Source organism: Salvelinus alpinus, chromosome 5 (genome assembly GCF_045679555.1).
Source record: "Salvelinus alpinus chromosome 5, SLU_Salpinus.1, whole genome shotgun sequence".
Classification (NCBI taxonomy): Eukaryota; Metazoa; Chordata; class Actinopteri; order Salmoniformes; family Salmonidae; genus Salvelinus; species Salvelinus alpinus.
Window position 1 is genome coordinate 98,480,941 of NC_092090.1, and position 16,647 is coordinate 98,497,587.

General features: G+C 48.3%; 1 protein-coding gene across 6 annotated transcripts in view; it reads left to right on the forward strand.

Moving 5' to 3' along the window:
* The window catches only part of LOC139577326 (sodium-dependent phosphate transporter 2-like), a 139,736-nt gene extending 123,627 nt beyond the window's left edge, over positions 1-16,109 (forward strand). For 4 of the 6 annotated variants that reach the window (XM_071404347.1, XM_071404348.1, XM_071404349.1 and 1 more), the window contains 3 exons: positions 620-805; positions 9,584-9,668; positions 13,143-16,109. In XM_071404347.1, the coding sequence (XP_071260448.1) occupies positions 620-805; positions 9,584-9,668; positions 13,143-13,307 (436 nt within the window). In that variant the 3' untranslated portion in view covers positions 13,308-16,109. Of the gene's footprint in view, positions 1-619; positions 806-9,583; positions 9,669-10,113; positions 10,199-13,142 lie in introns of all 6 variants that reach the window. The other 2 variants (XM_071404352.1, XM_071404353.1) reach the window with 2 other exon arrangements.
* The last annotated feature ends 538 nt before the right edge of the window (positions 16,110-16,647 follow it).

Below are 16,647 nucleotides of genomic sequence, written 5' to 3' on the forward strand. Positions count from 1 at the left end.
TTACTATTCAATGTGTTCACACAACTAACATTCACCTCATTTGCCATATAATCCATAAAACTAGTGTCAAACAGGAAGGAAACTGCCTGTTACACTGACTTCCCTCTCAAACAGAAAGGAACCAGCCTGTTACACTGACTTCCCTCTCAAACAGGAAGGAAACTACCTGACACTGACTTCCCTCTCAAACAGGAAGGAACCTGCCTGACACTGACTTCCCTCTCAAACAGGAAGGAAACTGCCTGTTACACTGACTTCCCTCTCAAACAGGAAGGAAACTACCTGTTACACTGACTTCCCTCTCAAACAGGAAGGAACCTGCCTGACACTGACTTCCCTCTCAAACAGGAAGGAACCTACCTGACACTGACTTCCCTCTCAAACAGGAAGGAAACTGCCTGTTACACTGACTTCCCTCTCAAACAGGAAGGAACCTGCCTGACACTGACTGACTTCCCTCTCAAACAGGAAGGAAACTACCTGTTACACTGACTTCCCTCTCCCGCTGCAGTAACTACCATTCATCATAACACAACTGCCATATCATGTTATCCATAAAACTATAAGTTCCAATGAGTTATTCATAAATCTGTCATTCAACATCTTCTACCCCCTGCAGTAATGCCATCGGCCCGTTGGTGGCGCTGTGGATGATCTATGAACAAGGCGGGGTGATGCAGGACGCTGCCACCCCCATCTGGTTGCTGTTCTACGGTGGCGTGGGCATCTGCTGCGGCCTCTGGGTGTGGGGGCGCCGGGTGATCCAGACCATGGGCAAGGACCTCACCCCCATCACCCCCTCCAGGTGAGAGAAGGGACGGACGGGGAGGGAATGGGAGGAAGGGGGTGGGTGGGAGGATGACATGCATTTGAATACGCGCACACAGCATTCAAATACAGTTCAATATAACACAACTACTAATTACATCACAGAAAAATCACAGATAACTAAACAAATACACACACTTGCATCATGTTCACAGATTCATATACTCAGTCATTCACAGATTCATATACTCAGTCATTCACAGATTCATATACTCAGTCATTCACAGATTCATATACTCAGTCATTCACAGATTCATACACAGATTCATATACTCAGTCATTCACAGATTCATATACTCAGTCATTCACAGATTCATATACTCAGTCATTCACAGATTCATATACTCAGTCATTCATAGATTCATTCACAGATTCATATACTCAGTCATTCACAGATTCATATACTCAGTCATTCACAGATTCATTCACAGATTCATATATTCAGTCATTCACAGATTCATATACTCAGTCATTCACAGATTCATACACAGATTCATATTCTCACTCATATATTGACTGAACAAAAATATAAATCCAGCATGCAACAAAATCAGTCAATTTAAATAGATTCATTAGGTCCTAATCTAAGGATTTCACGTGACTGAGAATACAGATATGCATCTGTTGGTCACAGATACCTTTAAAAAAAAAGTAGGGGCGTGGATCAGAAAACCAGTCAGTATCTGGTGTGACCACCATTTGCCTCATGCAGCGTGACACATTTCCTTCACATAGAGTTGATCAGGCCTGCAGAATGTTGTCCCACTCCTCTTCATTGGCTGTGCGAAGTTTCTGGATATTGGTGGGAACTGTAACACGCTGTTGTACATGTCAATCCAGAGCATCCCAAACATGCTCAATGGGTGACATGTCTGGTGAGTATGCAGGCCATGGAAGAACTGGGACATTTTCAGTTTCCAGGCATTGTGTACAGATCCTTGCGACATGGTTCCGTGCATTATCATGCTGCTGAAACATGAGGTGATGGCGGAGGATGAATGGCACGACAATGGGCCTCAGGATCTCGTCACGGTATCTCTGTACATTCAAATTGCCATTGATAAAATGCAATTGTGTTTGTTGTCCGTAGCTTATGCCTTCCCATACCACAACCCCAACACCACCATGGGGCACTCTGTTCACAACGTTGACATCAGCAAACCGCTCGCCCACACGACGCCATACACGCTGTCTGCCATCTGCCCGGTACAGTTGAAACCCGTGATTCATCCGTGAAGAGCACACTTCTCCAGCGAGGCCAGTGGCCATCGAAGGTGAGCATTTACCCACTGAAGTCTGTTATGATGCCGAACTGCAGTCAGGTCAAGACCCTGGTGAGGACGACGAGCACACAGACGAGCTTCCCTGAGACGGTTTCTGACAGTTTGTGCAGAAATTCTTTGGTTGTGCAAACCCACAGTTTCATCAGCTGTCTGGGTGTCTGGTCTCAGAAGATCCCGCAGGTGAAGAAGCCGGATGTGGAGGTCCTGGGCTGGCGTGGTTACACGTGGTCTGCGGTTGTGAGGCCGGTTGGACGTACTGACAAATTCTCTAAAAAGATTTTGGAGCCGGCTTATGTTAGAGAAATGAACATGAAATTATCTGGCAACAACTCTGGTGGACATTCCTGAAGTCAGCATGCCAATTGCACGCTCCCTCAAAACTTGAGACATCGGTGGCAATGTGTGGTGTGACAAAAATGCACATTTTAGAGTGGCCTTTTATTGTCCCCAGCACAAGGTGCACCTGTGTAATGATCATGCTGTTTAATCAGCATGCTTGCTGCACCTGCATTGCTTGCTGTTTGGGGTTTTAGGCTGCGTTTCTGTACAGCACTTTGAGATATCAGCTGATGTAAGAAGGGCTATATAAATACATTTGATTTGATATGCCACACCTGTCAGGTGGATGGATTATCGTGGCACAGCTCATGAAACATGGGACCAACACTTTACATGTTGCGTTTATATTTTTGTTCAGTAAACATGCACACAGTTGAATACATTAAAAGGCTCACAGCTTTACACGTTACTGCTGCTTGTTGCCTGCCTGCCTGTCTGTCTGTATGTCTGTATCTGCATGATGAAGTCTGCATGGGCCCTTTCTCCTGAAATGAACCACTCACACACCCCTGTAGGACCACTAGAACCTACTCCTCAACAAGGCTAGAACCCTTCTCTGCTCTAAAACCCTCTAGATCCTTAATAGAACCCTGAGTGAATTATCCTAGTTATGCTTCTTAGAACCTGGCACTACCCTTCTTAGAACCTTGAGACTGCACCATTCCCCCTCACTAGAACCCTACGCCCCTCACTAGAACCCTGCTTCTTAGAACCCTATCCCCCTAACCAGAACACTGCTTCCTAGAACCCTATCCATCTCACTAGAACATTTCCCCCCTAGAACCCTATCCACCTCACTAGAATCCCGCTTCTTAGAACCCTATCCACCTCACTAGAACCCTGATTCTTAGAACCCTATCCACCGCACTAGAATCCTGCTTCTTAGAACCCTATCCACCTCAATAGAACTCTTCTTCCTAGAACCCTATCCACCTTACTCAAATCCTGCCTCTTAGACCCCTATCCACCTCACTAGAATCCTGCTTCTTAGAACCCTATACACCTACCTAGAACATGCTTCTTATAACCAATCCTCCTCACTAGAACCCTGCTTCTTAGAACCCTATACACCTACCTAGAACATGCTTCTTAGAACCCTATCCACCCCCATTAGAACCCTGCTTCTTAGAACCCTATTCACCTCACTAGAACCCCGCTTCTTAGAACCCTATCCTCCTCGCTAGAACCCTGCTTCTTAGAACCCTGTCCACCTCAATAGAACTCTGCTTCTTAGAACCCTATCCACCCCATTAGAACCCTGCTTCTTAGAACCCTATTCACCTCACTAGAACCCCGCTTCTTAGAACCCTATCCTCCTCGCTAGAACCCTGCTTCTTAGAACCCTGTCCACCTCACTAGAACCCTACGCCCCTCACTAGAACCCTGCTTCTTAGAACCCTATCCTCCTCACTAGAACATTTCCCCCTAGAACCCTATCCACCTCACTAGAATATTGCTTCTTAGAACCCTATCCACCTCACTAGAACTCTGCTTCCTAGAACCCTATCCACCTTGCTCAAATCCTGCTTCTTAGAACCCTATCCACCTCACTAGAATCCTGCGTCTTAGACCCCAATCCACCTCACTAGAACCCTACTTCTTAGAACATTATCCCCCTCACTAGAACCCTGCTTCTTAGAACCCTATCCACCTCACTAACATCCTGCTTCTTAGAACCCTATCCCCCTCACTAGAACCCTACGCCCCTCACTAGAACCCTGCTTCTTAGAACCCTATCCACCTCACTAGAACATTTCCCCCTAGAACCCTATCCACCTCACTAGAAATCTGCTTCCTAGAACCCTATCCACCTTACTCAAATCCTGCTTCTAAGAACCCTATCCACCTCACTAGAATCCTGCTTCTTAGAACCCTATACACCTACCTAGAACCTGCTTCTTAAAACTCTATCCACCTCACTAGAACCCTGCTTCTTATAACCCAATCATCCTCACTAGAACCCTGCTTCTTAGAACCCGATCCACCTCACTAGAACCCTGTTTCTTAGAACCATATTCACCTCACTAGAACCCTGCTTCTTAGAACCCTATCCACCTCACTAGAACACTGCTTCCTAAACCCTATCCACCTCACTAGAACACTGCTTCCTAGAACCCTATCCACCTCACTAGAATCCTGCTTCTCAGAACCCTATCCACCTCGCTAGAACTCTGCTTCCTAGAACCCTATCCACCTTACTCGAACTCTGCTTCCTAGAACCCTATCCACCTCACTAGAATCCTGCTTCTTAGAACCCTATACACCTACTTAGAACCTGCTTCTTAAAACTCTATCCACCTCACTAGAACCCTGCTTCTTATAACCCAATCCTCCTCACTAGAACCCTGCTTCTTAGAACCCTATCCACCTCACTAGAACCCTACTTCTTAGAACCTTATCCACCTCACTAGCACCCTGCTACCTAGAACCCTATCCATCTCACAAGAACTCTGCTTCCTAGAACCCTATCCACCTTACTCGAACTCTGCTTCCTAGAACCCTATCCACCTCACTAGAACACTGCTTCCTAGAACACTATCCACCTCACAAGAACACTGCTTCCTAGAACCCTATCCACCTCACAAGAACACTGCTTCCTAGAACCCTATCCACCTCACAAGAACACTGCTTCCTAGAACCCTATCCACCTCACAAGAACACTGCTTCCTAGAACCCTATCCACCTCACAAGAACACTGCTTCCTAGAACCCTATCCACCTCACAAGAACACTGCTTCCTAGAACCCTATCCACCTTACTCGAACTCTGCTTCCTAGAACCCTATCCACCTTACTAGCACCCTGCTACCTAGAACCCTATCCACCTCACAAGAACACTGCTTCCTAGAACCCTATCCACCTCACTAGAACACTGCTTCCTAGAACCCTATCTACCTCACTGGAATCTCATCCAGGATTCTCTGTAGTGTGTCTCTTCCTCTTCTAACCCAGAAAGCAGCCCAAGCACAATGGAGCTCATGTTAACCTCACTTTGACCCACAGACAGACAGCCAGCAACATGAAGCAGCTCTAGCACAGCAGAGCTCAGACACACACCTAGCAGAGTGGAGCCGAACTGATTTAACCCTTTGTGTTATTCCCTGAAGGAGCAGAGAGCTCAGCAGCCTGAGTGCTCCCATCTCTCCCTGCCTCATTCGCTCCCTCGCAGTGTCTGTCTCCTCTCTCTCTGTCCTCTATCTCTCTGTTCTTTCCTTCTCTTTCTCCTCTCTTTCCCCTCTCCTAACCCTTTCCATCTCACTAGAACACTGCTTCTTAGAACCCTATCCACCTCAATAGAACACTGCTTCTTAGAACCCTATCCACTTCAATAGAACACTGCTTCTTAGAACCCTACCCTCTCCTTCCCCTTTCCTTCTCCTCTCCTTCTCCTCTCCTCCTCCTCTCCTTCTCCCTTCTTTCCCCTCTCCTCCTCCTCTCTTTCCCCTCTCTTTCCCCTCTCCTCCTCCCCTCTTTCCCCTCTCTTTCCCCTCTCCTTCCCCTCTCTTTCCCCTCTCCTTCTCCTCTCCTTCCCCTCTCCTTCCCCTCTCCTTCTCCTCTCCTCCTCCTCTCCTTACCCTCTCCTTACCCTCTCCTTCCCCTCTCTTTCCCCTCTCCTTCTCCTCTCCTTCCCCTCTCCTTCTCCTCTCCTTCCCCTCTCCTTCCCCTCTCCTTCCCCTCTCCTCCTCCTCTCCTTACCCTCTCCTTCCCTTCTCCTTACCCTCTCCTTACCCTCTCTTTCCCCTCTCTTTCCCCTCTCCCTCCCCTCTCCTCCCCCTCTCCCTCCCCTCTCCTTCTCCTCTCCTCCTCCTCTCCTCCTCCTCTCCTTACCCTCTCCTTACCCTCTCCCTCCCCTCTCTTTCCCCTCTCCTTCTCCTCTCCTTCCCCTCTCCTTCTCCTCTCCTTCCCCTCTCCTTCCCCTCTCCTCCTCCTCTCCTTACCCTCTCCTTCCCTTCTCCTTACCCTCTCCTTACCCTCTCCTTCCCCTCTCCTTACCCTCTCTTTCCCCTCTCTTTCCCCTCTCCCTCCCCTCTCCTCCCCCTCTCCCTCCCCTCTCCTTCTCCTCTCCTCCTCCTCTCCTCCTCCTCTCCTTACCCTCTCCTTACCCTCTCCCTCCCCTCTCCTTCTTCTCCTCTCCTTCCCCTCTCCTTCTCCTCTCCTTCCCCTCTCCTTCCCCTCTCCTTCTCCTCCCTCTCCTCTCCTTACCCTCTCCTTACCCTCTCCTTCCCCTCTCCCTCCCCTCTCCTTCCCCTCTCCCTCCCCTCTCCTTCCCCTCTCCTTCTCCTCTCCTCCTCCTCTCCTTACCCTCTCCTTACCCTCTCCCCTCTCCCTCCCCTCTCCTTCTTCCCCTCTCCTTCCCCTCTCCTTTCCTGTTCTTACACCCCTCTCTTCCATCAGAGGCCAGCTTTTCTTCTGGGGATAAAGGACCATTTTAGCGGTGGTTCTCGAAGTCTCTAAAGACTCTCCTTCCTCTAGTGGCCATTACCATCAATTTTCCTGTCTCCTCATTGTGTTTATTTCAACTTCAAATAATCTGAGATTCACTAGTTTTACACTATCTGGAGCCACTCAGTGGGTGGTGTCCTTACTCCCTAACCCCCCCCCCCCCCCCCCCCCACACTGTAGGACATACAACCCTAACCCCCCCCCCCCACACTGTAGGACATACAACCCTAACCCCCCCCCCCCCCCCCTCCACTGTAGGACATACAACCCTAACCCCCCCCCCCCCCACTGTAGGACATACAACCCTAACCCCCCCCCCCCCACACACACTGTAGGACATACAACCCTAACCCCCCCCCCCCCCCCTCACTGTAGGACATACACCCCCCCCCCACACTGTAGGACATACAACCCTAACCCCCCCCCCCCCCCACTGTAGGACATACAACCCTAGCCCCCCCCCCCCCCCCACTGTAGGACATACAACCCTAACCCCCCCCCCCCCCACTGTAGGACATACAACCCTAACCCCCCCCCCCTCACTGTAGGACATACAACCCTAACCCCCCCCCCCCCCACTGTAGGACATACAACCCTAACCCCCCCCCCCTCACTGTAGGCCATACAACCCTAACCCCCCCCCCCCCACCCCCACTGTAGGACATACAACCCCCCCCCCCCCCCCCTCACTGTAGGACAAACAACCCTATCCCCCCCCCCTCACTGTAGGCCATACAACCCTAACCCCCCCCCCTCACTGTAGGCCATACAACCCTAACCCACCCCCTCACTGTAGGCCATACAACCCTAACCCCCCCCACTGTAGGACATACAACCCCCCCCCCCCCCCCCACCCCCACTGTAGGACAAACAACCCTAACCCCCCCCCCTCCACTGTAGGACATACAACCCTAACCCCCTCCCCCCCCACCCCCCCCCCCCCCACACTGTAGGACAACCAACCCCCCCCCCCTCCACTGTAGGACATACAACCCTAACCCCCTCCCCCCCCCCCCCCCCCACTGTAGGACATACAACCCTAACCCCCCCCCCCCTCCACTGTATCACATACAACCCTAACCCCCCCCCTCCACTGTATCACATACAACCCTATCCCCCCCCCCCCTCCACTGTATCACATACAACCCTAACCCCCCCCCCTCCACTGTATCACATACAACCCTAACCCCCCCCCCCCCTCCACTGTATCACATACAACCCTATCCCCCCCCCCCTCCACTGTATCACATACAACCCTATCCCCCCCCCCCCCTCCACTGTATCACATACAACCCTAACCCCCCCCCCCTCCACTGTATCACATACAACCCTATCCCCCCCCCCCTCCACTGTATCACATACAACCCTATCCCCCCCCCCTCCACTGTATCACATACAACCCTAACCCCCCCCCCCCTCCACTGTATCACATACAACCCTATCCCCCCCCCCCTCCACTGTATCACATACAACCCTATCCCCCCCCCCCCCTCCACTGTATCACATACAACCCTAACCCCCCCCCCCCTCCACTGTATCACATACAACCCTATCCCCCCCCCCCCTCCACTGTATCACATACAACCCTAACCCCCCCCCCCCCCCTCCACTGTATCACATACAACCCTATCCCCCCCCCCCCTCCACTGTATCACATACAACCCTATCCCCCCCCCCCCCTCCACTGTATCACATACAACCCTAACCCCCCCCCCTCCACTGTATCACATACAACCCTATCCCCCCCCCCCCTCCACTGTATCACATACAACCCTAACCCCCCCCCCCCTCCACTGTATCACATACAACCCTATCCCCCCCCCTCCACTGTATCACATACAACCCTAACCCCCCCCCCCTCCACTGTATCACATACAACCCTAACCCCCCCCCCCCCCTCCACTGTATCACATACAACCCTATCCCCCCCCCCTCCACTGTATCACATACAACCCTAACCCCCCCCCCCCCCTCCACTGTATCACATACAACCCTAACCCCCCCCCCCTCCACTGTATCACATACAACCCTAACCCCTCCACTGTATCACATACAACCCTAACCCCCCCCCCCCCCCTCCACTGTATCACATACAACCCCCCCCCCCCCTCCACTCTATCACATACAACCCTAACCCCCCCCCCCCCTCCACTGTATCACATACAACCCTATCCCCCCCCCCTCCACTGTATCACATACAACCCTAACCCCCCCCCCTCCACTGTATCACATACAACCCTAACCCCCCCCCCCCCCTCCACTGTATCACATACAACCCTAACCCCCCCCTCCACTGTATCACATACAACCCTAACCCCCCCCCCCCCTCCACTGTAACACATACAACCCTAACCCCCCCCTCCACTGTATCACATACAACCCTAACCCCCCCCCCCCCTCCACTGTATCACATACAACCCTAACCCCCCCCCCCCCCCCCTCCACTGTATCACATACAACCCTAACCCCCCCCCCCCCCCTCCACTGTATCACATACAACCCTAACCCCCCCCCTCCTCATCCTGCATGGAAGTTCTAGTCTGAGGTCTATTTAAAGGTTATATTATGTAAAGGTTATATTATGTGTGTGTGTGTGTGTGTGTGTGTGTGTGTGTGTGTGTGTGTGATGATGTGAAAGAGGCAGAACGCTGACGGTAAAGGATGTCTCTCTCCCTCCCCATCCTCTTCACAGCGGATTCACTATAGAACTGGCTTCAGCTCTCACTGTTGTGTTGGCTTCCAATATCGGAATCCCTGTCAGTACCACACACTGCAAGGTACGACCGAGACGGGTGGACGGCCTCCCAGCCACACCTCACCTTCACACTCACACGGCATGTTGTGGTGTGTAGGTGTGGTGTGTAGGTGTGGTGTGTTTGTGCCCACAGGTGTGCTGTTTGCTGAAAGCCTCAAGGCTGGGCTGCCTCATTCCCCAAAATGCAACCCTCCAACTCCTCCTTTACCTGTCTCACTTCTCTCCTCTGTGTTTTTGTACCCCTCCATCTATTTCTATCTCTCTCTCTCTCTCTCTCTCTTTCTCTCTCTCTCTCTCTCTCTCTCTCTCTCTCTCTCTCTCTCTCTCCCTCTCTCTTTCTCCCTCCCTCTTTCTCCCTCTCTCTCTCTCCCTCCCTCCCTCCCTCCCTCCCTCTCTCTCTCTCTCCCTCCCCCCTCTCTCCCTCCCCCCTCTCTCTCTCTCTCTCTCTCTATTCCATCTCTTCACAGTGGATTTTGCGTTGAAGTAATGAGTGCTCTGTCAGTGCTTATTGCCTCTAATGTGGGCATCCCAATAAGCTCCACCCACTGCAAGGTATTGGCGTACTGGTTGGTCAGTGAAGCCGCGTAGCTCCTCCCATCAGCTTCACTAGACTGAATCTGAGCCAATCATAACTCTCTGAGTTGCAGCTTTGACCTCTTGTGCACGTTTCCTCCAGTGGTGATTGGTTAAGGTGTGAGCGCTCAGATGAGATGTCTTTAGTTTTACCATCTCACATGATACTTAGCAGACGTAGTGAATATATATATATTATATTTAATAGGTAGCTCACTGGGATTGTGTAAGTAATGACGTGAGGTATTGCAGTGAAGTCTTAGTTCCTGAATGAATGAAATGCACCATTAGTCACTGCACTTCAGTTATCTGTTATTCAGTGGTTGACTCAGACCGCGTCCTAAATTACACCCTATCCCCTTTATAGGGCACTACCTTTGACCAGCGCCCACAGGGTCTGGCCAAACTAGTGCACTATATATACGGAATAGGGTGCCATGTAGGACCCATTCTCAGTTATGCTGTCCGTTCACGATACAGACACACTCTAGATCTCTGACCCTCTGGAACTCTGACCCTCTAGAACTCTGACCCTCTTGGACTCTGACCCTCCTGGACTCTGACCCTCTAGGACTCTGACCCTCTAGGACTCTGACCCTCTAGATCTCTGACCCTCTAGAACTCTGACCCTCTAGGACTCTGACCCTCTAGGACTCTGACCCTCTAGACCTCTGACCCTCTGGAACTCTGACCCTCTAGAACTCTGACCCTCTTGGACTCTGACCCTCCTGGACTCTGACCCGCTAGAACTCTGACCCTCTAGGAGTCTGACCCTCTAGAACTCTGACCCTCTAGAACTCTGACCCTCTAGAACTCTGACCCTCTAGGACTCTGACCCTCCTGGACTCTGACCCTCTAGAACTCTGACCCTCTAGAACTCTGACCCTCTAGAACTCTGACCCTCTTGGACTCTGACCCTCCTGGACTCTGACCCTCTAGAACTCTGACCCTCTAGGACTCTGACCCTCCTGGACTCTGACCCTCTAGAACTCTGACCCTCTAGAACTCTGACCCTCTAGATCTCTGACCCTCTAGAACTCGGACTCAACTGCTTTATTCAACATTTCAGCAGAAAGCTTGGTCAGGGTTCTCCTTTAGGTACATTCAAGCTTTTATTTAACATTTTAAAGTTGAACTTTATTTGCCTTGTATTAAATACATTCAACATCTGCTGGGGGAAAATGCACAAGAAACAAAACTGACTTTTCAATCGATTTCAAAATGGCTCAATTCCCTAAAATCAACCTGACCTGATGCAAACCATTTCTCTTGATTTCTCACCTCCTCCTCTTCCTCCATTCCCTTGGTAGCAGTAGGACTATCTTTTTAACATGCTAATAGCTAGCTATGTCTGCTGTATGATTTTTGATTCATGTGTCCTTATTGTCCCTGCAACGTGGTGATTGGTTGATTTATTAATTTATTGTGTGATGTGTCAATGGGGCTTAACTGAGATCAGGGTCGTATTCATTAGGGCATGCCGTAGCAAAACATTTTTTGTAACGGAAGATGAAACTTAGTCTGTTGTTATCCGTTTGGTGCCTAATGAACAGGACCCTGGTGGAACACCTCAAGTCGACTGTAGAGTGTTTGGGTACAGGGTTTAGGGGTCCATTCAGGTTGAACCCAGTTTATTAACCAGAAATTCCCTACTCCGTTCAATAAGCTAATATATAACCTGAGTGGACCCCCTCAACCCTGGTTGGTGTGTGAAAACTAGTGATGATGATGATGATGATGAGCTCCGTTCAGTCGGCATCAAACAAGGGGCGCGTTCCAGGCTGACTACATTGCAGTCGTCTGTCAGAGCTAGATAGGTATTTTAACATATCAGCTGAACCACATCGTATGATATAGTAATCTGATGATTTATTTAACATATCAGCTGAACCACATCGTATGATATAGTAATCTGATGATTTATTTAACATATCAGGTAACCCACATCGTAATCTGATGCCTGACTGCACAGTTGATGACATCGCACGCAGCCATTGGTTGAAGTGCTCAACGCGACTGCAATGTAATGTGTCCGGAACGTGTCCATACTCACGACGTTGAGTTCGCTAGCTTTCATCTTGGTTTCTCCGGCCACACTGGCAGCGTTTACACAGGTAGCTTAATTCTGATATTCTTTTCACTAATTGGATTTTTGACCAATCAGATCAGCTCTTTGCCAATACTTAGGCAAAAGATCAGAATTGGGCTGCCTGTGTAAACGCAGCCAAAGATAATTTATCTGCGTCAGAGTGGTCTGGAAACATTGGCAGTCCATCCTGACCCAGCGCAAATTTAGATGATGCTATCTTCATCACAGGGGTGCTAGCTCGGGTTACACTGGCCGTATGAGAGAGAGAGAGAGAGAGAGAGAGAGAGAGAGAGCTATTGTTAGCTCTATTAAATAGATAGATCTATTGATCTATTAAATATATGATGAAGACAAAGTGAGTAGATATGTGTTCTTGTGGAAGCCTGAATTTAGCAGATGTATACACTGAATGAAACACTCACACATACATTGACATTTATTGATTTGGGTGAATTCTGTTTGGGTGAATTCCATTTTTTGGGGGGGTGAAATATAAAACCAAACTGCAAATTTCAGACTTCAACTAACTGATTTGAAGAAACCTACTAATAGAAGTGTTCAAATCAGCTGGTACTACTAACCTAGGAGCTTTACAGTCTGTGGTCTGTCAACCAACCAACCCTAGTCCTGCTTGGGCTCACAGCAGGCTTTTGTTCTATCCCTGCACTAACCCACCTGACTCTCAGGTCAGGTCTTGAGCAGTAACTTGTTGCAACGTCTGCTCACCCTTCTCCAGGACCAGGTTTGGTGTACCAGGACTACTAGTTGAACTGATATGAAATGATTGGTTCCTGTTTTGTTTTTTTCTCCTCTGTGCGTTGCCGTGACGACCAGGTGGGCTCGGTGGTAGCGGTTGGCTGGATCCGCTCCAAGAAGGCGGTTGATTGGCGGTTGTTCCGTAATATCTTCCTGGCGTGGTTCGTCACGGTACCGGTGGCGGGGCTGTTCAGCGCCGCGGTCATGGCCCTGTTCGTATACGGCATCCTCCCTTACGTCTGAGGAACAGAGGAGAGGGGGAGGCCTCAAGGAGATGGAGAGTGGGGGGGAGATAAAAGTGAGGGGTAAAGAACGAGGAGATGAAGAGTGGGCCTCGATGTTAAGAATGGGGCTAGGGGGAGAGGAGAGAGATGGAGGGGTGGAATGGTTAATTACACTGTGTCTGGAGAAGAGGATTAGATCACATGCTGCCTGGGTTCTAGTCCCGAAGAGGGTTAGATCACATGCTGCCTGGGTTCTAGTCCCAAAGAGGGTTAGATCACATTCTGCCTGGGTTCTAGTCCTGAAGAGGGTTAGATCACATTCTGCCTGGGTTCTAGTCCTGAAGAGGGTTAGATCACATGCTGCCTGGGTTCTAGTCCCGAAGACGGTTAGATTACATGCTGCCTGAGTTCTAGTCCCGAAGAGGGTTAGATTACATGCTGCCTGGGTTCTAGTCCCGAAGAGGGTTAGATCACATGCTGCCTGGGTTCTAGTCCCGAAGAGGGTTAGATCACATGCTGCCTGGGTTCTAGTCCCGAAGAGGGTTAGATCACATGCTGCCTGGGTTCTAGTCCCAAAGAGGGTTAGATCACATGCTGCCTGGGTTCTAGTCCTGAAGAGGGTTAGATCACATGCTGCCTGGGTTCTAGTCCCGAGACTCGTTGACTTCCTTCTATTGAGTTTTATTTTTATTATTTTTGCATTAAAAAAACAATGGTGTTTAACTAACATGTTAAATCTTACAGAGCAACCTGCTGTACAGACATACATATCACAGACATACATATCACAGACGTACAATGCCTTCAGAAAGTATTCTTACCCCTTGATTTATTCCACATGTTGTTGTTTTACAGTTTGCTATTTTATTGAAAATAAAATACAGAATTGTCTCTTTTTATTTAAGTATTCACACCCCTAAGTCAATACTTTGTAGAAGCACCTCTGGGTGAGTCTCTAAGAGCTGGATTGATCATTGCTAGACAACCATTTTCAGGTCTTGTTATAGATTTTCAAGTAGATTTAAGTCTAAACTGTAACTCGGTCACTCAGGAACATTCACTGTCTTCTTGGTAAGCAACTCTACTGTATATTTGGACTTTTGTTTTAGGTTATTGTCCTGCTGAAACGTGAATTAATCTCCCAGTGTCTGGTGGAAAGCAGATAGAACCTCTAGGACCTTGCCTGTGTTTAGCTCCATTCCGTTTCTTTTTTATCCTGAAAAATTCCCCAGTCCTTAACGATTACAAGCATACCCATAACATGATGCAGCCACCACAATGCTTGAAAATATGGAGATTGGTACTCAGTAATGTGTTGTATTGGATTTGCCCCAAACATTACACTTTGTATTCAGGACAAAAAGTGTAATGTTTTGCCACATTTTCTGTAGTGTTACTTTAGTGTCTTGATGCAAACTGGATGCATGTTTTGGAATATGTTTATTCTGTACAGACTTCCTTCTTTTCACTCTGTCATTTAGGTTATTATTGTGGAGTAACTACAATGTTGTTGATCCATCCTCAGTTTTCTCCTATCACAGCCATTAAACTCTGTAACTGTTTTAAAGTCACCATTGGCCTCATGGTGAAATCCCTGAGCGGTTTCCTTCCTCTCTGGCAACTGAGTTAGGAAGAAGGACGCCTGTATATTTGTAGGGAATGGGTGTATTGATACACCAGTAGTGTAATTAATAACTTCACCATGATCGAAGGGATACCCAATGTCTGTTTTTTATATTTTTACTCATCTACCAATAGGTGTCCTTCTTTGCAAAGCATTGGAAAACCTCCTTGGTCTTTGTGGTTGAATCTGTAAAAAAAAAAAATCTAAAAACACAATTCCACTTTGACATGACGGGGAATTGTGGTGTCATGATGGGGTATTGTGATGTCATGATGGGGTATTGTGGGGTCATGATGGGGTATTGTGATGTCATGATGGGGTATTGTGATGTCATGATGGGTATTGTGTTTAGGCCAGTGACAAAAAAAATCTCAATTGAATCCATTTTAAAATTCCGGCTGTAACACAACAAAATGTGGAAAAAGTCAACAGGTGTGAATACTTTAAAGGCATTGTACATATATCACAGACGTATATTACAGACATATATATTACAGATTGACATATTATAGATTTACATATTAAGCCCTTTTCGCACGGGACTGGTATTACTATAGAACGTCGGTTATGTAATTATTACCCCAGCATGTCAGGGACGATTCGGACAGGATTAGTTTTACAAAATATTTTTTTTTCACTCGTTCACAATGTACCGTTATGACGGAAGCCCTGGAGACTCTTCTAGGAGTGAAGATATTTCAAATGTCCAATATTGACCTAATGGCCTTCAGTTTGGAGAACATTATAATCCATATCAATAAGAACCATGAACTGTAACCTACGTAGAGGTTTAATGACGGATTTGACAGTTTCTCAATTAATTTGACAATATCGGTCAATTGTGAATGAGGTAAACATAATATTACAGGGGCAGTTTGGTAAAACTAATCCGGTCCGAAACGTCCACTGGAAAAAACGGACCTGCTGGGGTGATAATTACATAACCGACGTTCTATAGTAATACCAGTCCCGTGTGAATAGGGCTATACTGTACGTTAAGACACTGTAGTGTTTAACACAGTGATATAAATATGAAAAAAGACAAACGCAGTCCTCACTAGTAGACATTGACACACACACACACACAGAGACACAAAGATACACACACACACACACAGAGACACACACACACACACACACACACACACACACACACACACACACACACACACACACACACACACACACACACACACACACACACACACACACAGAGACACAGAGATAGACACACAAACACACACACACACACACACAGAGACACAGAGATAGACACACAAACACACGTACACTGAACATAACAGAATAATTTGCACAACATCTATGCGAAATGCCTAAAGTTGTATATGAATATATATTTCATTGCGTTAATAGTTGATGCCTGTGCCAGGAGGCAGCGGCATAGTCGGTTTAGTAGCTATACTTAATGCCCAAAAGAAATGTTTTACATATTGTATTATTTGAGTGTGATTTTGTTGTACTGCAGCTTTGCTTTAAAACAGAAGATGCGTGCTTGGCTGGTCAGCCAACCCCCCCCCTGCCCCTTCATAGTTACCTATGACCCTTTGTAGTGACCATTTCATAGTTACCGCCCTAACATGCTAGCTAGATAGCCTAGAAGGATAGGTTGGAACACACAGGGTCTTGTTGCCGCGGCAACCTTCAAATCCTCCCAGGGTGGTGGGACTGCTTTCATTTATTTTTATTTTTATGTTACCATAGAAACCAGTTACCA